The sequence below is a fragment of the Hordeum vulgare genome, chromosome 7H (genome assembly GCF_904849725.1).
Source record: "Hordeum vulgare subsp. vulgare chromosome 7H, MorexV3_pseudomolecules_assembly, whole genome shotgun sequence".
Classification (NCBI taxonomy): Eukaryota; Viridiplantae; Streptophyta; class Magnoliopsida; order Poales; family Poaceae; genus Hordeum; species Hordeum vulgare.
In genome coordinates, this window is record NC_058524.1 from 596301734 (window position 1) to 596328144 (window position 26411).

The window sequence follows — 26411 nt, forward strand, 5'->3', positions numbered from 1 at the left end:
AGGGGGGGGAGTGGGACGGAGGCTGGAGGAGCCGGGCCGGAGGCCGGCGGCCGGCAGGGGCAGGGGACGGCGGCGGCGGGAGCGGGCGGAACCCTAGGTCGCTCGCGCGGTCGTTGGAGCGGAATATACGTATAGCTTGAGGAGATGTTTCTTCTTGTCTCGAATAAAAAGGAAATGTTCTGCTCAAAAAGAAGAAGAAAAAAGCTTGAGGAGACGCACATTGATACAGATAATAAACAATAACATGGCAACTGGTCTCGGACTGCCCGAGAAGGTTTTAGATCATAAATCAAAGCTGCAGTTCATCATAATATGGTTTTTTATACCCTGATGTGATGCATACAGACAATGTTCAATCATCACTTTAGTGGTTAATTTTTAGTAATATACACTTTTTTTTTAAATGGAAACTATAGGATTCCATACATCACACAGGCCCCGACAGATCGCTAGCCTTGCGTACAATTACATCTCGGGGAGGCGAAGCGCAAGCTACTTTCTTCTTTGGTTGACTGTCTATTACCGGGAATACACTGCAAGGTGAAACGCAAGCTACTTGATTAGTCCAGAGGTTTTCTTATTTCAGGCACGCCGCTTTTGTTCAAGGAGCAAACGTCAATCCAATGTTGACTGACTACCACACATTTCTGTCACTTCATGGCTGTTCATTTATGTGATTCGAAGTGTCTATTTACTTCCTACCAAACACACATATAAAAACTTGTAATCTTTGTGTTTTTGCACACGAAATTAGATTCCCACTCCCTTTTACCTCTGAGGATACATTTTGAAATCAAAGGTTGAACGTTCCAGCAATTGCACAAAAAATCGTGTTCGGTGATGGAACGTGTCGTCGGTGCTCAGAAAATCTAGAAGGAGGGAACGGACATGTACGCATGAGCAATGATATATGTGGCTGCCCTGCTTGTCATATAGGAGTATGTTTCTTACTTGTTCCTCTCATGGAGGAGCATGTCGTTGTCCATCCACAACTTGGACTTACCCAGTCCCAAACGACAAGGACACATGGACCGGAAGCGGGAAGCCAAAGAAGAAAAGAGCAGCAACGACACGGATGAAGCTGAAATATCATCAAAGATTTGCAAGCTTTCATGCTGGACAAAAGAAATTACGCTATGATTTGCTATTTGGAATTTGCAAACTCACATGAAGCAACATAATATCAAACTACAAGCTAAGCAGCTAATGACTTGCAAGGGGCTATCTTACAATTTATGGCATGCCTCGAGCAATTAGCATCAGAGGGAGTGACACTGTATCCATGCAAAGTGTCTTACCATCAGACAACACATAGCTAGCTAGCTGTGAGGCTAAATTATTTCACATGTTATACCGAAGGTGATAATGGATCTTTGTTAGCTCTCTGTGAGCTGTTAATAATATGCTTAGACTTCCCCAAACTGCAATCTGAAGGAACAAGTTTACTAAATGGTCATGGTAGCAGTCTCCAGATTCCAGAACCATTCTTATACAGGTTAAGTACATACTACAGGGTGTTCAGTGGAACTTTGTACAATTGATATAAAAGGGATAACCCAAGTTGCCTAAATACTGAACAACCAATGTGGCAACGTTACAAACTTAAAAGCATGCAGACTTCAGAGCACTCCACTTGGAAAAGCTGAGAATCAAAATGAAGCAGACATACCTAGCCAGTTGATCCATAGCATGGCCAATTGACTCCTATCAAAGATCCCACTCGTGTAAAGGCACCAGCAATCCGTTCTTGATGTCACATATGCAAAGATTGTAACTCTGAGTACAGCGGAGCATATGCCAGATATGGTGACTGGACATGTTCAATTCCAAGAAGGCGGGTATGGCCGGATCGCAGATTATCCATTCCATACCACATGAATCATTTTTCGGCCCCCACAGTGAAGAAGACGACACTACATTCTGGATAAATCACAAGCCAATCAAAATCAGCATCGAGGTCATCAACAATTACCCATTCTGGATAAAGGTCTGAGACTTCAATGCCCATTGTTTGTTGTCATAGTCCTCAAGAACGTAAACTACTAGTTCAATCTGATTATTATCGTCGCTGAAACTGGCATAATGCAAGCGGCCCTGTAAATGCCGAATAAAACTAACACATAGGAGTAGATGTTGATTATCAGGGACGTTGATGTTCATCCATGTTTCTCCATCTATGTCCACGACGGCTAAACTAGGGTTCCACCTGGCATCGACGGAGTGAAAATGCAAATAGCCTTTAAGAAAGACAGTTTCACAATGAGGACCGGCGAGCCTGACATCCTCATCACATCCCTTCTCCTTAGAGTATCTCCAACCGCTTGGTCCCCAGCGCACCCTGGCAAAACATTTTTTGATGTTGCGCCGATGCTATTTTCGCCCTGAGGACGAGCGAGTTTCCAGCCGCGCCCCCAGGTTTCGGGCCCCAGACTCCAACCTTTTCAAATTCTTCTTTCCCGCTATCAAAAAGATGCCACGAGTTTGGCGATCGTCATGCCACAAGTCGACGATCAGGATATGCCATAGTTCGGCGATCAAACACACCCAAATAGTTCGGCGATCAAAAGGAAGGGATAAAATAGGGATGAAACGGATCAAACGGCCGGCTCGGCATGGTGCGGCTCCTCTGCCGCGGGACTGACCGGGTTTCTCGTCGGCGTAGTTGGGCTCGTCGTCGGCGTGGTTTCTCCGCTTGGGCTGGGCGTCGTCGTTGGTTCTGCCGCTATGGTCCCCGCCGGGGCGGGCATCTGGCTTAACATGAGGTCGCGCTGCACTATGTACCACACCTTCACCTTCTCGTCCATCGTCGACGTGTCTTCCCTCGACAAGAACTCTAGGTCGGTGTCCCCCTTCTTAGCAGCGACGTTGATCATCAACGCCGACCACCTTTCGTTGGATTTCTCCTCTCTCCTAGCAGCGCTGCTCTTGACGTCGGCAATGCATTGCTCAATTGAAGCTTGCACCTGTTTGGCTGCGGGCGCCGCGTCCCATGATGCCCTGGGTTTTTTGGTGCCATCTGGGCGCCCTTCTGCTGCAGCCGGGGCGAGGGAAGGTGTACTCCTTTTTCAGTGGCATGACAGCCGGATGGCGGGAGCGGGAGAAGAATGGCGGGAGGAGGCGGGGAAATGGAGGGAAAGGGAGGAGGAAGGGGGATGGCCCGCTTGGCTTTTCGATTCGACTGACGCTCCTAGGCGCCCCCTCCCCCGGGGGCTGGGTTCGGCTCGGGTTCGCCGAATGTTATTTTGGCCCAAACCGACGATAAACGAGGAGTTGGGTGCGCGACTGGGCCGATTTTGCACCGTCGGCCCTAAAAAAGACGCCCTGGGGTGGCTGTTCGGGGGGGGGGGGGTGGCACCGGGAGATGGGTGCATAAGAGCATCTCCACTTCCCTCCCGCCCCGCCCCCAACAGCCCCCCATTGGTATCTAAGAAAACCAACACACACGACTGCGTGTCGGTCAAACAGATAATGCCCACATGTTCGGTCTCCTGTCTCACGGTCCCGCCTAGACACCTACGTGTGGGCAAAACAGGCAACGCCCTCACGTCCGGTCTCCTACCCCACGACCCGCACGCTCGCGTGACAGTCAGCACACGCCCTCACCTCCGAACCTGTCCGGCCCCTCTTTCATGTTTGTTTAACTGCAGTTGACATGGTTGCTGAACTGCATTTGCCATGTCTGGACAACTACAGTTGGCATGGTTGTTCAGCTGCAGTCGTCATGTGTGAACAAACTGCAGTTGCCATCTCAGATCAAGTGCAGTTGTCATGTATGGCCTGGTTACTACACTTTCCATGATTTGAAAACGTTAGGAGTTGTCACCTACTAACAATAGGCAGTTGCCATATAACACTTGAAAGACAAGGTAAAAATAATATCTTGGAGTTGCCATATATATGCTTCTAAGCACAGTAGACAGTTGTGTAGCGACTAAGATGCGGTCATTTCCGATCTGGGGATCGAGGCCCCAAATTGGAAAGGAGCGCATCTAAGCGTCTCACAAACAGGTAACACATCACATACATAATAATAAAAGATAGACAATCCGGGGTTCAATTGCCTTCTCATAAATATATCAGAGTACATCACGCATACAACCAAAGTAGTTCTGCTACGGACTACAAAACAAGAGAAAGGCTATGCTACCCTGCCTGCTGGCCCACGATCACGACCACGCCTCAATCTTCTGGATAGTTCACGTACAGGCGGTCGGACTCCTCGTCGTACTGCCACGCCAGCTGCGTGCCGTCGGGATCATCTGTCTCTGGGGTACCTGAACCTGTTGGTATTGTGGAGGAATCCGTGAGCCACGAGGACTCAGCAATCTAAGACCTTGGTGCAAGAACTGGTCAAGTTATTAGGTTGGATAGGGTAGAGTGTTTAAGGTTGCAACATCCTAAGCTTGACATGGTGGCTAACTTACGTAGAACATTTATGAAGGTGGACTATTCTAACGGTCGAGAATACTTGATCACTAAGTAATCCTGAACACCTACCTACGTCAATCATAATCCCACCATGTTCCCGATCGAAGAGAGATCTTCGAGGGGACAGTCACGGTTACGCACACGGTTGACAATTTTATCATCTTCTGTTTAAGTTATCTAATACCGGATGTTAACAAAATATTCCAAGTTGCCACATAACCGCGGGCACGGCTTTCTGAAAGATTAAACCCTGCAGGGGTGCTCCAACTAGTCCATCACAAACGTACACAAGCCGCAAAGTAATCCTCTATCACGAATCTCGTGATCTCGTCGGATTCCTTAGAGGAAAACCTCAACTCTGGGGAGAACCAAAGCTTCACTGGGATTCCTATACGCAAGATATACCGCTAAGGTAAGACAAGACTAGCAGGACCTCTCGACGTGTCGACGACCCTGATAAGAGCCGCGTATCTCAGTCTCAGGACACGCCGGATGAGCTACGCGCACGATGGCCTGATAGAAATCACTCAAGTTGCCCTGAGTTGGCCCCGAGCAGTGCCTAGTTTGGACCAACACTCATGAGGAGCACTGGCCCGGGTTGTTGATTAAGTTCCTCGGGGTAGCTATTCCCTATGCAGATTATTATTAAGTGATTAACAAATTAAAACCAATGTTGGGTCCTGCCGGACAAGTCTTAACACTACGCGATTTATCGAGGGGGTCCCCATAACAACCCCGAACGTGTTAGGAGCGATCAATATGGAATCAAACACCGGTAGCCGGTAACTATGGCGGCAGTAACGGAACAAAGCACCCGACAAAAGGCTAGGCCTTCCTTATTTACCAAGTATATATGTGCATCAATTAAATAACAGAATTTAAGATAATGATATCAAGCTCATGTTATCACATGAGACAAAGCACCTGCATCTAGCAACGCTAACATTTGTAGCTGAGCAAAGCCTACTTAGCCATTCAAGTTTGCTAGGAAGGGATCAGTGTTTGGGTTCATGGCATTTCAAGAGGCAAATATTTCAGTGGTAGGCAGCGATCATATGACAAAGGAAACTTAATCTAGCATAACGAGTCTAGAGATGGAATCAAGGGCATATCATCTTGCCTGTGATATCCTCAGCTTGGAATGGTTCTTGATCGTCCTGCACGTAGTCTCCTGACTCCACGTATTCGTTCTCCGATCCCGGTGCTACCCAACATAAGAATAACATCCAATAAACAACAGCACCTCAAGATGCAACAAACACACGAATGCATGAGATGAATATGAGCATGCATCACTATTTCTATCACTAGCACAAGCATAAGGAGTAATTGCATGTTCCTGGACAGAACTGCATGCTAACCTATTTTGACATGCATGAGAATGACATGATCAGATGCGTCTCGTGAAAACGATGCAAAACCATATAAAGAACATTACAATCGGAGCTACGGATCAACGGGAATCAACGAAACACGATATGAAGCCCTACGTGTCAAAATCATCACCACACACTCAAAGGGCACAAATCTGGTATTCCCAGGTTGCCAAGACATAAAAAAAACCAACATGAATGGGGTGGATCAAATAAGAACACCACAACATCAACTAAGCACTCACAAACATCAAAATGTCAAAACTACACAATCTGCCATAAACTGCATCATAGCACTTTGTGAGCTACATGCAAAGCACCTACAGCCACCCAACTATGACAAATAATATATGTGGATGTAGCTAGCCAAGAATAATACAAGCACAAGCACGAATCACACAAAAAGGAATTAAACACAGAAAGTTACCAGGCTGCAAACTTGCCCAAAAACATCAGTTTTCAGGGACTTAGTGAAAATTCCAGATTCTCACTTTCTGTCTATGCTCTGAAGCATTTTGACAGCAGCCAAAACAATATCTACAGGACTCCAAATGACATGAAATTTTACAGGGAGCTAGAAAAACATATCAGGTCCAACTTTATAGTTGAAAGCTAAGGCTATATCACAATAAATTGACCTGCACAAGCTCATCTACAGGAGAAGAAAATATAAACAGATTCTCAGACTTTGTGAAAATCTCAGATTTTCACTAATCTGGAATTTCAGCCACGTGCCTACTTTGAGTGGGCATAACTTTCCCATATGGAATCCTAATCATGAGATGAAACCAACAAGAAGTAGAGGGGGTCACCCTCTACTAGCACAACCAAGAAACAATCACAAAGGCTCACCACAACTCATGGAACCAAGCTCCAAACATAGAAGAAAATGAAAATATGTCATTTCCAGAAAATGTTCCAATGGCAAAACTGAGTTCATGAATGGGTTCCTTGGGATATTCTACCACAAAATCATATATAATATGTGGGCACTTACTTGGAACAAGTTACCACAAATTAAGGAAGAAGAAACTACTCCAAATCATGCCTAGTGAATTGTGCATCATTTCATGTAGTTTCACTATATCAACTACTACATGGTTGAGATCATGTGCACAATGACAAAGTGACATGGGGGTTTGAACCCCATGTTTGTGTCATGCACATCAACTTCACAACCACTTCTCTCACTAGATCACCCACACACTCACGTCATCATGCCCTTTCTCATATTAACATGAGGAGGTGCACAAGTTGCAACTGGGGCTGGTTTACCACCCACATACATCATCACACACACTTCACAAGCACTTGAACCAATGTATAACATGAAGGGAAAATCTACTAAGCAATTAAACTTGGAAACAACACATACATGCACTCCACTATGCTTGCAAGCACAAGATTATACTAGCACATGCACCTACATATGCATCATCTCATGGTGCCAATCACTCACAAGGTGCACACACACACATGATACTTGTACACACACACATCACACACTACCTTGCAAATACCTACACACTCACATATACACATGCTAGCAAAATACTTAGCTAGCAATACTAGCAACTCCTGTTGTTGGAGGTAGCAAGGGAAAAAAATACCCACAAGATAGATCTAACACCCCACTATCATCTCTGCATGTTTACAAAGCAAAAACAGAAAAATTGCAACAACAAAAAAGGACTGGTGGGAAATCGAACCCCAGGGCCCCTGGTCCAAGCCACAAACCCAAACCACTCTGCTGCTGGCATTGTTTCGACAGAGAGAGGGGAACAGAGCAGGTTAACCCCTCCCTGCTGCTGCTACAGCTATCGATCAGAGAAAAGAAACCCAAAAAGGAGGTGCACCACCTGGGACTCGATCCCTGCACCTCTCGGTAAGTCCCAAGGTTCTCTACCACTGCGCTACGAATGCGATAACTGACAGAGAAGGGAACCAAACCTTGGTATACTAGCAATCAGCACCTAGTCTCTACCACTGCACGCCAGAAACAGGGAAGACGCTGGGGCGATCCTGCGCTGCTGCAACACCAGGAGGGCACCTCTACTGCTCCTGCATGATGCCATGCCATGCTACACTAGCCTACATGTTGTCACATCACTACACGAGCGCGCACCGATTGCACAACAACACACACACAAGCACGACCTACCCTGCTGCTGACTACTACGAACAGAGAGGCACGAGGAGAGCTACGGCGGATCTAGGCCGAGGGAAGGAGGAAGAAGGAAGGGGAAGACGTTCCTCACCTTGGGGAAGGAAGGAGAGGAGCCGATCTGCGGAGGAAGAGGCGCCGGAGGGGAAGAAGGCCGTCGATGGAGAACGCTCCCTGATGTAGAACCGTACAGGGCGAAGGAGCACCGGGTCCGCGGCGAAGACGACCTCCTGGTCGACGGTGAGGAGGCTCCTCGACCTCACCGAGGACAAAAATGGGGCGCGGGCACCATCCCCGTGCCCCTGGACATGGCCGCCGGCACTGGACGACGATGGGGGCGGCGATCGACGGCGGGCTTCTTCACTGGCCTATCTACATAACTTACCAAAGGAGGGAGGAAGAAGATGAGATGGAAATGGGGAGAGGTGGCGGCGGCGGCTAAGGAGGAAGAGGAACCCTAGGAGAGGGAGGCACGGACGCCGAGATTAAGTAGGGGGGGTCCCTCGACGTTGGTGCACACGGTGGCAACTCTCTCTCTCTCTCTCTCAGCTACTAACGGAAAGGTGCAGAGGGAGCGGACGACGTTAGGTAGGAGAAGGAGGCCGCGGGAGTGGGCTTGCGCGCGCTACAGAGGAGAGTTGGGCCTCTCTGGTGGGAGGAATCCCACTAGAGCGTTACTTAAAATAAAAAAGACCACTCCCTGCTAATTCCTATTAAATAAAATCACAGAGTAAAGGAAAAGGCCACACATAAAACCAAAGAAGATAAAAATAAAAGCAAAAATGTTCGTGGGCCTGAAAAATGATAAGCTAATTAAATAAAATACTAAAAGGATTTTTGGGGCATATAAAATAAATACAAAACAGCAATATTGGTGGCTGTTTTGTGTTTATTGTAGCACCTTTAGCACCCAAAACAAATCACCAAACTAGCACATATTCATCCCCACAATATCTCCTAATCCCTGAACATTTTAAATTCAGGTTAGGAACAAGTTGGCTTTGCACTTGTGGAATAAAAGAGAGAGGAGGTTTTGCAAATAACTAGAGGGGTTTTTGGAATTGCAACAAAGGGTTTTTTAGAAAGGACAAGCACCACACACTCTCACTACCACAACCACACATCACACAAGGTCATAACTCACATCACCACATGAAAGCATATGACCACAATGCAACAACACAAGACATGGGCATGAAATGTTATGTTATGCAAGAATGCAAGGGAAGGAAATGTTAAGGACACACATGAAATCATGGCATTGACCTCTCTCATAGCATTGACATGGTGGTCCCACATGGAAGGTTACAAAAAGGGAAGACTTTACACTTGGGGCACTACAAGTTGCCACAGAAACACTAAAAAAAGACATGAAAAAAAATAACATATTCGGGTAAGAGAGAGAGAGAGAGTTGCCATCTGCTAACAAGCAAACTAGGCAGTTGCCATGTACCACTACAAAAGACATGACAACTGACAGTTTGGGGTGTAAGAGAGGAGACAGGTAGCGATCGTGCGGACGTGTGGGCGAACTGATAAACGCCCACACACCAGCTCATCTGCGTGTATGAAAACAGGCGTGTGGACAAACTGATAAACGCCCACACACCAGTCACTCTACATGCGTGAACGAACGTGTGCGGGCGACCGGATGAAATGACCACACACGAACCCAGTCCTACGTGGTATAGAAAGTCTGGCAAAAATTGTCAAGATTCATGCAACCACAAACGAACGATAATTCATGTGGGTGAGCGGTTTGCAAACGGCCATACATGGGCGTTTTCTTTTCGGTAAATATTAGTACCATAGTGGCTCCCCTCGTGCTCTGCGCTCAGACCAACTCTAGTTTCTCGGCAATGTCGTGGTCGACTCCGGTTCCACGCATCTGTTTGTAGTTCGAGGAGGACCAGGTAGCTATAGACTGGCTGCATTCCAAAGCCAAGGACCTATCACACATGGTTGCATGATACCAGAATGCGTATCTTCAGTTCTTCACGCCAAAGCTAATGAGGAAAAACTCGGATCCCTGAAGGAAAAGGTGTCCTCCCTAACTACCAAAGTGCAAAACAATAGAAGAAGGGATCAAGATGATGAACTTGGAGCGCCGAAAAACACATGTCAGACTCAAGAAGGTCGAGGTTGTCGTGGGTTGTTAGGCTCCGCCCCATGTCCTGAGTTCTTCCTCTCATCTCTTGGTCTTATGCAGTTTTGTTTCCAGATCTTGAAGCTGCCGCCGCCGCTGCGCCCAGTATTGTAGCCAGCTAGACGACCCGGCGGGGGAAGCATTGAAGGACTTCTGGGCCTAGTTCCAGGTGAAGGAAGTGTTCCTACCCTTCCACACCGGTTGCATCAGTTAGGCGAGCTGCTGAAGGTGGCTAGGCCGGCAATGGAAGCGACCTGCTAGCACTCTGACCTAAGGAGGTGTTGCAAACAAACTTCTTCAACTTGGCGGTGCGACTCCAGCATTGTCCAACCCGGATCATGCAGTGGAAGAGCTCAGCATCCCGAGCAAGATTTTGGATTTCGTTTTGCAAAATTTACCGGCCGGGGGCGAAATGGGCGAAATTCGGTTTTTCGGAAAATTTCGGACGAAATGGCAAACCAAAATTTGAATAAAATCTGACCAAAATTTGCACAGCCTTTTTTTATATAAACTAGAACAATAATATACAGCAGATTTTTTATCAACATATACATGTAAAGCCATACAACAGCATCTACGTATCAAAACACTATATATCAGACTTGAACATTAGATTAACAATATTAACCATCTAGACTAGAACATCAGATAAAACTCCAGTAGAATCTATGCATCACGGCAGCCTCAACCTCATGTAGCCGCGCTCCACGGAGTTGCTGCGATCGATAGGGCAGGGCCAAGGACGGACGTTACCATGGCCAGGACCTTCATCCTCCATGGGAAAGATAAAAACGAAGAGGGGTGCTTGAGGAGGACAAGGCTGGGCAGACATGGAGAGCTGGAAGAGGAGGAGGAGGCTAGGCAGAGGCGGCGCTGCCCCGTCTCCCTCGGCTCGGCCTGGGTTGCCTGCAGCTGCCGCACAGAAAACTGGTGACGGGGAAAACGAGATTTAGGGTTAGGGAAGGCTGGTGGCAGTTCTTATACTATAAGGGATATCTGTGGGCTAGTTTGGACCTTGGGCTGGGACGAAAATTCAAAAACGGCCGAAATTTTTAACCGGACTTACACTAGTACCAGGCCCAAGCGAAATGGACGGATTTCGGACGAAAGTTGTTTTTTCCGGACGAAATCCAAAACTTTGATGCCGAGAAGGTGCTAGTCATTTTTCCTTTTTCTTTTTTGAGGGAAAGAAGGCGTTCGTCTTTGCCTTTGCAATGTTCCGAGCTTGATCCGGAGACAGTCGTGAAGGAAGATCCTCTCGAACCAAATGACAAGTCGGTTGATCCAGTTAACTTCTTTATTGAGGTGGTCCGTATGCCCAGGCTAGTATTCCCTGAATGAAATTATAGGGTAGATATTAGTCGTAGTTGAGGGGATGTATGTCATGGTGGGCATAAAACCCGAAGCCCGAACCCGAAAAACCCCAACCCGAATATATATAATCCGTACCCGACAAACACGATCATTATATCAAATATCATTTTTGGAAACCCGAATTGAATTCGGGTAAAAGGTCATGATACCTAAATTACCCGAATAGACTGAATTGTTTGGCAGCCGAGAAAGAAATGCTGCACGCATAGACAAAGCCTTACCCAAAAGCGACCATCGCTACTCACTTCCCCGTAAAACCTAGGCCGGGTCACCAGCCGCCAGTCCACTCAGTCGTGGTGTAGTGTTGGAAGAACTAGTCAACCTAGGGAACGTCTGGTTTTTGAAGAAGTTTGACTGCGAATTTCATAAGGAGGCAATTGTTTTGGAGAGACATGCTTTTGATGCCGACACCATCAGCAGGTTTTGGCGTGCATACACTTTTTCAAGCATATAGGGATTTTTTTTTATGAGAAAGGGATAAGGAATTTTGCTCCGGAGCAAGTGTACAAACCAATTATGATTAGTGCCACAAAATCATAGCATCAACATATATAAATTAGAATAAAAAAGAATCTATGGGCAGCACAATTGTACCTCAAAATAAGAGGATCGATTGGTTTCATTTTTCAGATTTTAACTACGCAATCGACATGAACATTGTTTTTTTAGAAGCCAGACGTACGGAAGCAATCTATGGACACCCAAGAGTAGGAAGAATGAAAATATGCTATGTCAATACGACCCATCACAAGTGTAAGCATAAAAAAATGATACAACTGAAAAAAAAAACTAGACACAATGGACGGTTCATTTTCACACCAAACTACATTCAATACGATACCCGTAGTCGGCAGATTAGAAATAAACTTGCATTGTTCAAATTTAGAATTACCAAACCGAGAATAACTGGGACCTAGTAGTACAAATGAGGATGGCATGGGGTTGGTTTAGGCCCTGTTTGGAACCATAATAGATTATAATAATCTGGTTTATGAACATAGATTATATAAACTGGTTTATAAAAATAATCTAGGTGGGCATGTTTGGAGGCCAGATTATATAAACTGTAAACCAGCTTTTAAATTGTGCAATGACATGTTTGCCCTCTGTTTTTTTTTGCAACGGTCATTTTTTTAATTCATCTTGTCATTTGGTTTGCTTGGCATCAAGTTTGAATAGATAGACATTTGTACTAGCCATGTACGAACGTGTTATTTCCCGGCAAATTTGAACGGTAGACTAATCATTGTATGAAAAAATACGATGGGCACACATCGTTAACTTTGAAGGAAAATCTCATCCGAATGAAGAACACAGTTACATTGTCCATGAGAAATTAATAACTACATTATTAAATTATCATATAATATCAAATCTACTCTACTTCGCCGATCAAAGCATTACATATAGTGTCACGGAAGGCATTCATGTCGGTATCTTGAGTGCTATCACAGCTTTGTCCAGGATTATTTTGTGGCGGCATGGGCATATAGTTTTCATCTTCATCACACTTATCAAACTCTTGGTCACTCAACGCACTCTCTCGGATGAAATTATGTAGAGCCATACATGCCAGAATGATTTTACTTTGCTTCTCTAATGGGTACGTCGGTATGGCTAATAAAATCCTCCATTTCATCTTCAAAACTCCAAAAGACCTTTCAATGACATTGCGAAGAGACGAATGGTAGTAATTGAATAGTTCTTTGCTACCTTGTGGTCTTGGACCTTGACGAAATTCTGGCAAATGGTACTTCGTCCCCTTGTAAGGTGCAAGATAGCCTTTTCTGTTCGGATACCCCGAGTCGACAAGATAAAATTTACCTACAATGTTATGAGCTGATATGAGCATGTATCAAAGATAAGTAAAAATAATATCAACATGATTAAAATTTCTCTAGTTACCTAGTGGAGGATGAGGAAACTTGTCATCATATTTGTTTAAAGCATCATTGAATACTCTCATGTCATGTACGAAACCCGGCCAACCAGCAACAACAAATGTGAACCTCATATCAAAGTCACATATTGCCAACACATTCTGACTAGAATAACCATGACGCCCGACATATTGAAGCACTTTCGCAGCTGGCACTTGGACAGGTATATGTGTCCCATCTATTGCTCCAATGCAATTATCAAAGTGTGGTGAGAAGCGTGCTTCTTGCAGTTTCGCATGAATTGTACTATATGTTGGATCTTTCACTTTAATAATATCAACAGATAGCCTATACACACTTTCCAAAACATGATCAAACCTCCTACTAACTGTCTCAAGTGACCTTCTGAATCTATTTTTAGCTTGTCGAAAAGATTGTGGGGCACCAACCATCCATAAGAACATCGCCAAAGATTCTAGAGTGCACATCTTTTCTGATGACTTCAGTCCATATATTGACCTTAACAAATCATGGAGCTTGTAAAACAGTTCTCTACTCATTCTAAACATGTTATAACACTCAATTGGGTCTTTTAAAGTTCGAATAGTCCAATCATAACCAGACTCACCTTCTTCTGCATGTACTGACCTCTTTTTATTTTGCAAGAAAGTCACTTCATAGTACATACCAATCATGCACGCTACAGCTGCATGCCGCTTCAAAGTTTGTCTTGCAAATTGAACTGTGTCGTCCTCCACATCACTCCCATGCAAGCTAACCACTCCATCATCACTTGAAGAATATTCAAATAAATCATCACTTGACCAATTCATCTACATTAAATTCAAACAAAATAGAGTCATGAATGTTGTGCATTTATGTGAAAGGTAGGAACAATCCAGTAAATAAAATAGAGTCATCAATGTTGTGCATTTATATTAAAGGTACGGACAATCCATATAGAGAAATATGACATCATTACATGAAGGCCTATGATAATAAGTAAAGAATAGGAACAATCCACTAACAAACAAAACATGTAGCTATTCGACATTCTTTGCCCGACACCACCTCTTCAAAAAGGCTAGCCTCCCAGGACTAGTAGTTATAGTGAGGAACACTTGCCGGTGTTCTTCCTTTACGAACAATGTACCAGCCATGAAATGCTCAGCACTTCCCTCTAATGCCCCACTCTCGACAGCCAAGGACATGCATTTGGCAATGGAATCCTTCTTCTCCTGCAATACCTTCTCCGCTTGCACAACCTTATCCTGCATTGCCTTTTGTGTTGCTGCATTGGTTTCTTTCATCTCTTCATACATTCCCTTCATTATTCTCACCATAGGACTTTTGATTTTCTTCTTTGGACTAATGACTGTTGCAGTGTTGTTGGAGATTCTTTTCTTGTTGCTAACACTCAAGGGAGTCACATCGGCTTCATCTCCTCCCTCCTCTCCAAAATCGACTTCATCATCCATTTGTTCTCCTGCCACACAAGATGTTGATCCATCTACAGCAGTATGTTCGAACATGATCTGAAGCTCAGAAAGGTTCTCTGGTGGTCCATATTTAAGCTTCCTCCATGCAGCATGTCCCTGCCCAAAGTAAAGGAGAGTGATAAGTATTATGTGCATGATACACCAATATGAACCATCAAAATAAAAATTTGCAACAAATGTACCTTAGTATGTTTCTTCCAAAATTCATCACTTGCCACAATTCCCCCACTAGGGGATCGACCTAGTCCAGTTTGTTTGTTAAGCCACAACCAAAATGAGTAGAAGCGTTTTAGTTCTTCCCATCTGTTCTTAAACTGTATCCTAGAGTGTCGTAGCCCTCTGTTCTGTTCAAACTTGATAGCAATATTATTGTAACCTCTAGCAGTCATGAATCCATTGCTCCTGTTGCCAGCTGTGATCTCCTCAACACAGAGTGAACAAAATGCAGCAGTGGTTTCACTATTGGTCCATTCAGCCTTATCAATATCATCGTTCTAGTACACAAGCATGTTAATGTTATACATAGCATGAACTGCTGGTACATAAAAACTAAGAACAATTGTACTTTTAAATTAATGTTCTATCCTGCTCACATAACATTGACCAAATGGCAGAAATTAATTAAAGTTGAGGAAATATTACCGATTCATCTTCTCCAACACCATCATAATACTGATCATGGAAGTGGGAGTCGTCTGCCTCATCCTCTGTACCAGGAACACCTTCAATCTCCATTGAACCGCTGCTAGCACGGGGCACTCGATACGGCAGAGAGGATGAATGACCGGTCTGCCCACTGCGGCCTACGCCACGCCCACGTCCAGCACCCCGACCACCAGCTGCCTCTTCTAATCCCAGAACAGGGACGCGGCCACGGCGTCCACCGCGACCAGCACGGCCAGTACTGCTGCGCCCCCCACGGCCAGCAGTCGAGCGTCCAGCACCACGGTCGGGCCTGTGCCCCGCCCCTGCACCACGGTCGGGCCTGTGCCCCGCCCCTGCACCACGGCCACCGCCTCTGGCACCTCCAGCCACGAACTCCCGCCCTTCTTCGTACAAATCAGATGAATGCATCAGGTCCATGAAAGAAGTCTGCGAATTGAGGTCCAATCCTCCAAACATGCTGGATCCATGGGCAGGGAGACAACCGCATTCGCCGACGAAGCTCGAATCGAGGGGATTGCCATGGACACACACCTGCTCACTCCTCCTCGCTGGGATTGAATCCCGCTGGTATTGTTGCTCCGCCTCGTCCTCTCGCTGCGACGCCATCTCCGTGCGGTGGTAGTGGCGGCGGTAGTGGCGGTAGTGGCGGCAGTCGTCTCCGGCCGCAGGTCTGAGGGGGTACTGGCGGCGGTGGCGGCAGCCTAGGGCGCGATGGGGAAGAAAGACGGGCGCGACGGGGGAAGAAAGACGGGCTCGATGGGGAAGAAAGACTGGGCCGCGCTGACAGGAAGATGCGATGGGAAAACGGTGCGGTGGCAGTACCTTGTAAATAGCTCAAAGTTAATAAGGGTAACATGTCTTTATTAATCCATAATCTGATTTTAGCTGGGTTAGAGTAGCTTATGAGTTTTTAATAATCTGGTCATCTAGTTTTTATAATCTATAGCATAAATTGTCATGTTTGAAAACATAATAGCTTATAAAAACCAGATTATATAAACTGGATGAATCCAAACAGGGCCTTACTTCCCATGGCATCGAGAAAAAGGGGATGGCGCGGTGGTTTGTGAACTCGGATGGAGGTGTGCGCGTTGATTACGGCCCGGATTTATGTATAGGACAGCACGCGCCGTGGGATGGAATACAAATCAACGACTCACAATCGGTCTGACGTTTTTGTCATATCAGACGTATCGTAGGAAGCGTTTCCCAAAAAATACGGAGTAGTCCGCTCGCCGCCTCCGCCGCGATGTCGCCTCCGCCCGCCTCCACGGAGGAGCTCGAACAAGAACTCTCCGCCGCCACGATCAGCAAGAAGCAACTGAAGAAAGACGCGCGGAAGGCCGAGAAGGCACGGAAGGCGTCGGAGCAGCAGCAGCAGCCGCCGCCGCCGCCTCAGGAGGAAGAAGACGACCCCTTCGCGGCAAACTACGGCGACGAGGAGATCCAGTCCAAGGCCATCTCCGGCAGGTCATGGACCGACATCGGCGACGTCGACGAGACCGCCGCGGGTCACTCCGTGCTGATCCGCGGGTTTGCGCAGACGATCCGCCCGGTCAGCAAGAAGATGGGCTTCGTCGTGCTGCGCCAGCGCAGGAGCACCGTGCAGTGCCTGCTGGTCGCCAGCGCCGACGCCGGCGTCAGCGCGCAGATGGTTCGCTTTGCCGCCTCCCTCACCAAGGAGAGCATCGTCGATGTTGAGGGCATCGTCACCCCCCTCAAGGAGCCCCGCAAGGATCTCACACAACTGGTCAGTCATCAATAGCAACCGGACCCATCAACCATCCGCATGTTAGATGGTGGTTTTGTACTCTTCGTTCTTTGATTTGGACTGTTGCAAACTTCTTTTCCTGTGTTCGTTTTGACCGTTAGGTGGAGATTAGGGTCAGCAAGATCTATTGCATCAATAGGGCGATCCCCACACTTCCCTTGAACTTTGAGGATGCAGCGCGTACCAAAGCAGAATTCGAGGCGGCTGAACAAGTACGTATGTCCTTTGCAAATTCTTTGGCTTTGCAGGAAGCTCTCGGTTTTCCTTCTATGGTTCTTATATATCCTTGCCATGGTTACAGAAAGGAGTGCCGATGGTACATGTTCACCAGGACACACGCTTGAACTATCGACCTATCGATATCCGGACACCTGCGAATCTATCAATCTTCACTATCGAACACCATGTCGAGAGCGTGAGTGTTTGTCCTTGTTCCCCAAAACTATGCTTATGTTGGTCACATTCATGTGTGGCATCTCCTGCAGCCAGATTTTATTATGTACTACTCCTACTTCTGTAGCATGTAATGTTTCTTACTTTATTTTTTTCTTTTGGTCCATAAATACTTACATACATATAATAATTGTTGGGTGCGCGTGTAGAAATTCAAAGAATTTTTGTTCTCTAAGAACTTTATCGGGATCCACACTCCAAAGCTGATTGGTGGATCAAGTGAAGGTGGTGCATCTGTATTCAAGCTGGATTACAATGGCCAGCCTGCTTGCTTAGCGCAATCTCCACAATTATACAAGCAGATGGCTATCTGTGGCGGTTTTGGCCGCGTATTTGAGGTCGGTTCCGTATTTAGAGCAGAAAAGTCAAATACTCACAGGCATCTGTGTGAGTTTATTGGGCTAGATGCAGAAATGGAGATCAAGGAGCACTACTTTGAGGTAAGGAAGATTTGGAGAAAGAAGTATTTAGTTCATTTATTGAAATGATGATGATCGTCAAGTACTGATTTTTGTGCACAGGTTTGTGATATCATAGATGGCTTATTTGTAGCGATATTTGACCACTTGAATGAACATTGTAAGGAGGAACTCGAGGAAATAAATAGGAAAAATCCATTTGAACCTCTGACGGTAAAACATTACTCATTGTTTTTCGTTCTTATATGTATTTGCCTTTGCTTAAGTTATGTCTCAACCTTTTCTGATTTATACAGTACCTAGCGCAAACGTTGAAGCTAACGTACGAGCAAGGGATTCAAATGCTGAAGGTACTAACTTGTAGTCATGTACTCTTGTTCCTTTCGTATTATGATTTATGTTAGAACTTTAATAGCTCTAATTTCATTGCTCGGTGTTTTGATTGAACTAATCTGGTAAAACGTGAAACATACTATTAATACTTGTCTGGAGTGGTTACACGATCTACAAATTATGAATAATACTAAAGGACAACACATATGAATTAATATTGTCACGTTTTGCACGTTTTCCAGCAGGTGTGAACGATTTTTTTCTAACAAATGTTACCAACTGGTACTTACAGCTTGTTCATTATCTTGTTATTTTATTAGCAGAAAAACTAGTATAGCAATTGGCTGTCTTTTTTGGCATCACCAACTGAGTGGTTTGTTTTTAGCTGAAAATTAATTACATCATAGCTGGATTTGCTTAACATTTTGAAACAAAGGATTAGTTTTGTTCAGAAAATAGGTCTTGTGAAAAGCTAGCAGCTACCATGGACTCACTTATGAGTTTAGTGTGGGACAAGATTTATGTGTGACTTGTCTGTTTGCCAGGAAGCTGGAACCGAAATCGAGCCTATGGGTGACCTCAATACTGAAGCTGAGAAGAAACTTGGCCGGCTTGTCAAGGAGATGTATGTAGATTCTTCTTCACTTATGTAATTGTACCACTTAATCTCAATAACACAACCTATCTGTTATTTGTAGGTATGGCACAGATTTTTTCATCCTCTATCGATATCCTTTGGCTGTACGCCCTTTCTACACCATGCCTTGCTACGATGATCCAGCTTACAGCAACTCTTTTGATGTCTTCATTCGAGGTTAGTATTAAATTTATTATTACAACACTACCAAAGAAGTTGTTTGGCTTGTGATTAAGTTGCTTGGGCATAGCTTTTTTTCATTTTTATAACATTTGAAGACCTGTTCTTGGTTCATAGTTTATAGTCGTTGAAGCAAAATTACAGAATGTTCGTTAACGCTACTCTATTTGCATATCTTCCTTTGTTTTCTCTATATACTGCTATAAAGTATTTTTCTGTTCCGAATCAGTGAGGAATTTAGTTGCTCCCCATGTCCATGCATCACTGTTTCCTCTGTTTGTTGGTTGTGGCTAGTCGCTTATACGTGAGAAAACAAGCGTGGAAAGTGTATGAGTTTCCTTTTAAAAATCCAGAAAAATATACCATTATTCACAAGTATGCATTGAGTTATGTCTTTCTGTCCTTCTGGGAAATTCTTACTGAGCAACTAGATTATACTACTATGCTATAGTATTTTTTTTTATGTGTCAACGGCGGGCTTACCCCGGCCTGAACCACTTTATTACCAAAACAGAGAGATCATTACAAAAGGGAGAGGAAGATTGTGGGGGGAGGGGGTGGGGAGTTAGCTAGTATGTTACAATCTCGCTGCTAGGTGAAAGAACCTTGTCACCCAGTCACGAAGCAGAGCCTGCTTCTGTGAATTCTTGCAGCGGTTGGACCAGAGATGAAGGTCGTCGGCCGCAGCCCGAGCGATGATGTGCAGGCCTTGGATTTCATTCCAAAAAACTTTAGCATTCCTTCGCTTCCAAATATTCCAAAGAAGGGCTGAGATCACAGTCAAGCAAACTTTATTTGACAGCTCATCATGTAAGCTGCTGAGCTCATCCCATAAGGTCATGAGAAGTTGGCAATTGAATAGGAGATGATTGATAGTTTCACGCTGGTTGCATAGAGGACATGTATCTGAGGTAGCAATAGATCAACGGAAGCGCCTCTTGTTGGTGTATAGGCGGTCCTTGTGAGCCAACCGAATGAAAATTCGGCATTTGTTGGGCACATAGTTTCTCCAGATTGCTGTGGCCAAATTATCCGCCGGTCCGAGAGACAAGATAGCTCTGTAGGCCAGCTTGGTTGTCCCCTTGCCTAGTGATTCGTTTGCCAGCAACCTGTGGGTTCAAGTTAACCGACGCCACAATATTACGCATAACAAGCAGTTCATCTTCCGCGACATGAGATAGTTTATTCTAGAGTTGAAGGTTTAGGGTGGGGGTTGCAAGCACCTAGGCAATGGAGGCATGCTGCCTGCCAGAGTGAGAAAGGAGTGTTGGGAATTGTTGAGCCAAGGTAGTGGTAGACTTTGGTAGCAATACATCATGGCAGAAGGAAGTGGTCCCACCATTCCCAATTTTAACGGCAGTGATGGAACGGAAGAAATCCGGCTAGTGAATTACATTACGCCAGACCGGAGTGTGCGAGTTGTGTGGAGGACCAACGTAGCGGGTGTCGGACCAGCCATATTTGGATACAATGTAGGATGTGTGTGTAGGAGTAGCAACGTAGCATCATCATGAAGTTTGGCGATATGCCTTAGCAGCAAGCATAAGTTCATTTGTTTGACAGAGGAGAACCCTATACCCCTGTGAGAGAATGGATTTTAAACCATGTCAGCATGTTAAATATTACTTTCTGTCAGAGTAGAAGAACGGAATCCATTATTCTTGATTGCGAAATATTAAATGGGTGTACCATTATTCTATCAGGTTATAGGCAGATGTCGTTCCGAAAATGGTCTTTGGTGGCCGGTCTACTTGCAGGCCGGAATCAGACCCGTTAGTGCGTGCCGCGATCGGTGCCAAACAGGTTCCTGGCTACTGTATTCAACCGTATTCTGTAGAATATACCGCTCCATGCTGCTCGTATTTGCTGCCAAATAAAAAAATGCCGGCTCACGTGCACTAGTAGGCACAAGTGTGCTGCACACTTGCACGTCTTGTCAAGTATGGAACACGTCAGCTACACATTTTAAAGCGACACATTTTGACGACAAAACAACATTGCCTGCACCGGAAACACAACAGCTCTAAAAAATGATTCTGTAAGAACAACATCAAAGATACAGAGTTTCCACTAGAAAAATTTAACAGTCTACAGCAGTTCTAGGACCGTTTTGCCTACCGACAATGTGAAAACCAAATAAGATCAACCATAGACATCTTGCTTTTGCCTACTGACAATGTGAAAACCAAATAAAATCCTCTCTCATATCTGCAGCGGTCGTATCCCCATGAGCGAGGTCGTTTGAGTTGTCAACCATCTCACTCTTATCCAGATCTCGGATCTGCTCTTCGTTGCCACCACCATCCACGGGTTCAGAAAAAAGCACACAATGAAAGGGCCCTCGAGTTCTGTGAATCGAAGCAACCACAGACTCGGCAGCATGGATTCCGCAAACCAAAATATCACCGTATCCATCCTAGGAACGAGCCTACAACACACACATGATACTCATCTCCGTCAGATCCGTCCAACAAGGGAAAGAGAAGTAGGCAAGAACCAAACAAAATCAAACGAATCAACACAAATCCCAGCACATAATACGGCATACGTAAGAGCAGGAGAATATATACAGGGCGGATCGGTCCTCACCCTGATTCTGCTTCCTCAAAGAAGAACTCGAGGCCATTCAGGACAAATCGTCGCTCCGGCCAGCTACCCATGGCAAGGGGATGAATGGTTGAACGAGTTAAGTTACGTGCAGCGCTACATGGGCCTATCAAAACAGAATTTAATACCTCACCAGCACAACCTACTGCCACCTGCAGCTGGATTTTTTTAACCCAGACCACCTAGCACATCACGTCTACTGCTTGTCTGCGCCCGCGAGGCCCACGTACACCGATAGCACGCCAGCTCGTGGCACTGATGTATTTCTAATTACTGTCCATCGTATAGATGCATGCAACAGCGACCAGCACAAATCGCGTAGCTACATTGCACGGCGCGAGATTTCGGCCTGCAGGTAGCTCGGCCACCAAAACGCCATTCTCGATGTCGTTCTACCTATATTAGGCCACTTCCTCTTCCTCGGGTAAATAGTTTATACAACAATCAGATATCATTTCATCATCAAATTTTGCAAGCACCTAAGAGGTTTTGTGCATGTTCGAACCCCAAAGTTTCATAATTTTTAGAATATGTTTTCATTTTCTTACTGTTTAGCATGGGTACAACGCCCCTGGGCTTAGCTACATCTTTTGCTATTATTTTTGGGGATCCTGCATGTTAAATTGTCTGGTATATCCGAGTATATTAGCATGAAAGATTACTTAGTTTGAAGTCTGATTTCGAGCCAAATTTATGTATAAAACAGGCGAGGAAATTATTTCTGGAGCACAAAGAATACATACACCTAAACTGCTGAGGGAACGCGCAATCGAGTGCGGAATTGATACGAGTACTATCAGATCATACATTGAATCATTCAGGTTTGTTCTGGTCTCAACGTATGTTGGCGAAGTTCTATCATCGAAGTATTTACTGTATACCTGTGTACCAGCGATCCATCTCAATGCTAATACATATGTATCTTCTTCGCTGATTGTTAATTAAATCCTCATATGATGACAATTACAGTTATGGTGCACCTCCTCATGGCGGTTTCGGGGTCGGTTTGGAGAGAGTGGTCATGCTATTCTGCGGCCTCAACAACGTCAGGAAGACGTCGCTGTTCCCTCGTGACCCACAGAGGCTCACGCCATAAGTTCGGTTCCCCGGGTTGACAGCTTGTACACATGCATGCTGCCATCATGCATCTTCACGACTCTGATAGCTGGCATGCAGCGTGGTTCATTGCATTGAGGTAATGGCGTGGCCAATGTGTTGTAACGTCAGATATGTGTATTGGAGCTTCACAAAGATACCTGTTGTTGATAATCATCCTTGCATGAAAAAAATTGATCTATTTTTGCAAGCGGCTGGCGTCAATGCACCAAGCTGAAGCTTATCTAGTTTTCTTCTCCTGCTACTATGCTTTCTCCCTTGAATCCTCCGCTACCTGTAGCAGAGTGTACTGAATCCATATCCTAAATTCTGTATGTGTGACACCGGTGTTTCGACCGCATATCTCGTAGGATTTCAAAATTTGGCAGCGAATTGATTGGAGATAGTATCGGGTTCGAATTTCCACTAAAATTGCTGTTGCATCTTTCCTTTCACGTTGTTGTTTTGCCTCATATATTGATTAAGAGAGGAGGAATGTTTGTTACAAACGGATCACCCGTGCATGGCATGCAGGGCTACTCGCGCGTGACAAGGATACCCAGTTTCTTTGCCCCTACGATGATCTAGAGGTTTGCCTCGTGATCGGTGTTGTTTAAAAGGATGGGAGGTGGGGCGCTCTTGTGTCGAAGACCCGACCATTTCTCCCATTCCACACCATCCATGAGACAAACATGAGGAGGAAAGACATTACCATCCTATTGGGGACCCCCCGAGTCGGTCCTGCAACCCACTGATTCCTCGAGGTGCCAAGTCGGGGTATCAAGATGATGGAGGCCGAATTTCTCCCTGATCAAGTTCCAAAGTCTGAGCATGTCGCGACATTTGAAGAGTAGGTGAGGTCCACTTTCTTGCTCACGCTTGCAAAGGGGGTAGAGGCCATAGCTTGGCCAACCCCTTTTCTCTAGTCTGTCTGCAGCCCTTATTAAGGGGTTGATGAGTCCAACTGCAGTCCTTAATTAAGAGATCTATTTTCATTTTGGGGGTACATTAACGCAGGCCAACCACAAAATGCACTTTTACCCTGTGAAGTAGTAAACATTGTGGATCAGTAGCAGCATATCTTTCATTGTGAAGATTAAACTGATGATTTTGTATTGCCTCTCACCCACCACCTACAGATTCACATGGCTATTTCATGGTCAATGATAATGGAGCTAGCTAGTATGGATATATATACACTACCATCCCCTCCACCTCAACTACTCGACTGGCCAGCATGGCATGCGATGATATTTCTAGTTTCCTCTCTCATCTCTTGTACAAAAACACAACACATTTAGGAATGAGAGGCCTTGGGAATGAAGGAAGGACCAGAAGCATGCCTAGCAACCGTGTCGGAGAACTAAATCGATGCACGTCACTACAAAAATGATAATTCTAGTTTGTTTTAGCTCTATTTATGTTTGGATGCATTTGATTTTAGAGTCAACAATGCTCAAGTAATCTCCGTGGTACAGAAGTAGAAGCTTGGATGGTTCCAGGATTGTACAACGTTTAGTACATATTTACTATCTTTATGAGTTTGTTGCAATAGAGTGGGCTTTCGACTCCCGGGTGCCCAGGCACCCCATTATCAGGTCCATTTGTTGATAATAGTGCATTGTATTGTACCTAAGAGATCGATTAGCAGATGTGGGGCCGCACTAAGCGCATGAATAATGACATGGAAGAGACAAAGCTTGGCCTAGACTACCGCTACTTTTCCTGGGGCGGTTCCACCTACTGCAACGACGTCTCACTAGAATATTTTATTACATATACCTGCTGGGTGAACCGGATACTCAACTTAAGGTTTCGTTCAAGAAGAGAATGATGACAGGATGGTCATACAAGGCGGTTTCAAAGCATATGTGAACATTCTTGGACTACAGGTGGACGATGTGGTAGTGATATGTTTCCACAAAGATAAAGAGTGTGAGATGATGAAGGTATGGTTTACCATTATATAGCCTAGTCTTGCCTATATGGTAAGAAATTGAGACCAAATGGCCGCGAATGCATGTTCGAGCTACACGTGTGTCATCTTCAACCATATCTGAACTATGATGTGTGTCACATTTGAAGAATGTTCTTTTGTATGTGGCATACCAGTTATGCAAAATTGGCAACAACCCTAATGTTTAGTCACGTATCTTCATATCTATGTAATTTGTGGGATAGCCATTATCTAAATTTGGACACCGTGCGGCTGTATTTCTATCTTTGAACCTTGTATGTTGTTCTATGTTGCAACAACCTAGTGTTAGATCGTATAATTTGAGCTATTATTGCGATGCGATATGATATTTTTTCATTTGCTTCTGAATGCATGTCCTTCCCACGACATCCACATGGTTATTAATAGGACCCCGTGACTATAATCTTCAAACACTAGTGTTGTGTGGCACATCCGTAATACACTAATCCAGACTCAATGACATTCAGTAATTTGGGACACCTACACGAGAACCACACAATATATTTGTGCATCATACAACTGGCAAACGCAAATGTACTTGTACCTCATGCAATCAATCGATCCATTACCCAATAATAATCGTACTACCAAGCACATCATGACTTTTTGTGCTCCTATGTGCATGACTCAAAATAAGCCTGCTTCAATAATGAAATGAAATGTAAACACAGATCTTTCCTATAGGTACTGAACTAGTCTTATGCCAGCTCTACCTTCTTGCACACGAGCTTCTTGCAACCATACATGACGAACACGGTCACCTCGTGGAACCCACGGCTCGGCTGCCTCCTCGCATGCTACCTTGTGTCTCTTTGACGCGTGATGTGTGCCTGCAACAGCATAAGAAACCTTCTTCCTCCTAGATGCACTGATTGGTCTGATGCACGAGCTATCCTATGAAGATGAATCATCATGCTCATGTCTGGCCGGAGTGTCCTGTGTCGCTGCATGTACGCTCCCGTTAGATCTTAGTGAAGAAATATGGACGATTGGTACGACGAGGTCATATTTTCCTGCTGCCTCGCGACCACAAGCATGCCCCATCCTCGCTGTGGTCGTGCCGCAATGCGCCTGAGAACTCTTTCTGCGTTATGAGGACGAAGCCGTTCCTTGACGCACATCATCGCTCGCCAACGCCGTTGTTGTCGTAGCTTTGTCTTGACGACCCGCTCGCATCAGCTGCCTGGCCTGAAACGTCCCGGCTAGCTAACTTGCCGGCCTCCACACCCCAGCCGCGCTCGGGGCTTCATCTGCTCCCACCGCGCCCTGCCCTGACGGAATGTTTGTGCTACACTGGTGGAAAAAAGGCCTTTGATCGCGGTTCGCAACTGCCATTAGTCGCGGTTGCGCAACCGCGACCAACTAAGCGCGACTAAAGCCCCCCACCTTTAGTCGCGGTTTCTTAAGA

The 26411-nt window shown here is 45.3% G+C and overlaps 1 protein-coding gene across 1 annotated transcript; it reads left to right on the forward strand.

The window, feature by feature from the left end:
* The first annotated feature begins 16764 nt into the window (after positions 1–16764).
* On the forward strand, positions 16765–23236 carry LOC123410612 (aspartate--tRNA ligase 2, cytoplasmic-like). The gene is made up of 10 exons (XM_045103555.1): positions 16765–17280; positions 17403–17513; positions 17603–17716; positions 17904–18194; positions 18276–18386; positions 18470–18523; positions 19052–19131; positions 19205–19320; positions 22637–22751; positions 22900–23236. The coding sequence occupies exons 1-10, from the start codon at positions 16780–16782 to the stop codon at positions 23024–23026; spliced, it is 1620 nt and encodes a 539-aa protein (XP_044959490.1). The 5' UTR covers positions 16765–16779; the 3' UTR covers positions 23027–23236.
* Positions 23237–26411: the final 3175 nt, after the last annotated feature.

What these genes read in the sequence shown, in the direction of transcription:
- LOC123410612 (XM_045103555.1), top strand. Translation starts at nt 16,780, where the DNA reads ATGTCGCCTCCGCCCGCCTCCACGGAGGAGCTCGAACAAGAACTCTCC. An exon ending in AATTCGAGGCGGCTGAACAA is followed by an intron (nt 17,514 to 17,602) that starts GTACGTATGTCC and finishes CCATGGTTACAG; the next exon opens with AAAGGAGTGCCGATGGTACA. An exon ending in TCGAACACCATGTCGAGAGC is followed by an intron (nt 17,717 to 17,903) that starts GTGAGTGTTTGT and finishes GTGCGCGTGTAG; the next exon opens with AAATTCAAAGAATTTTTGTT.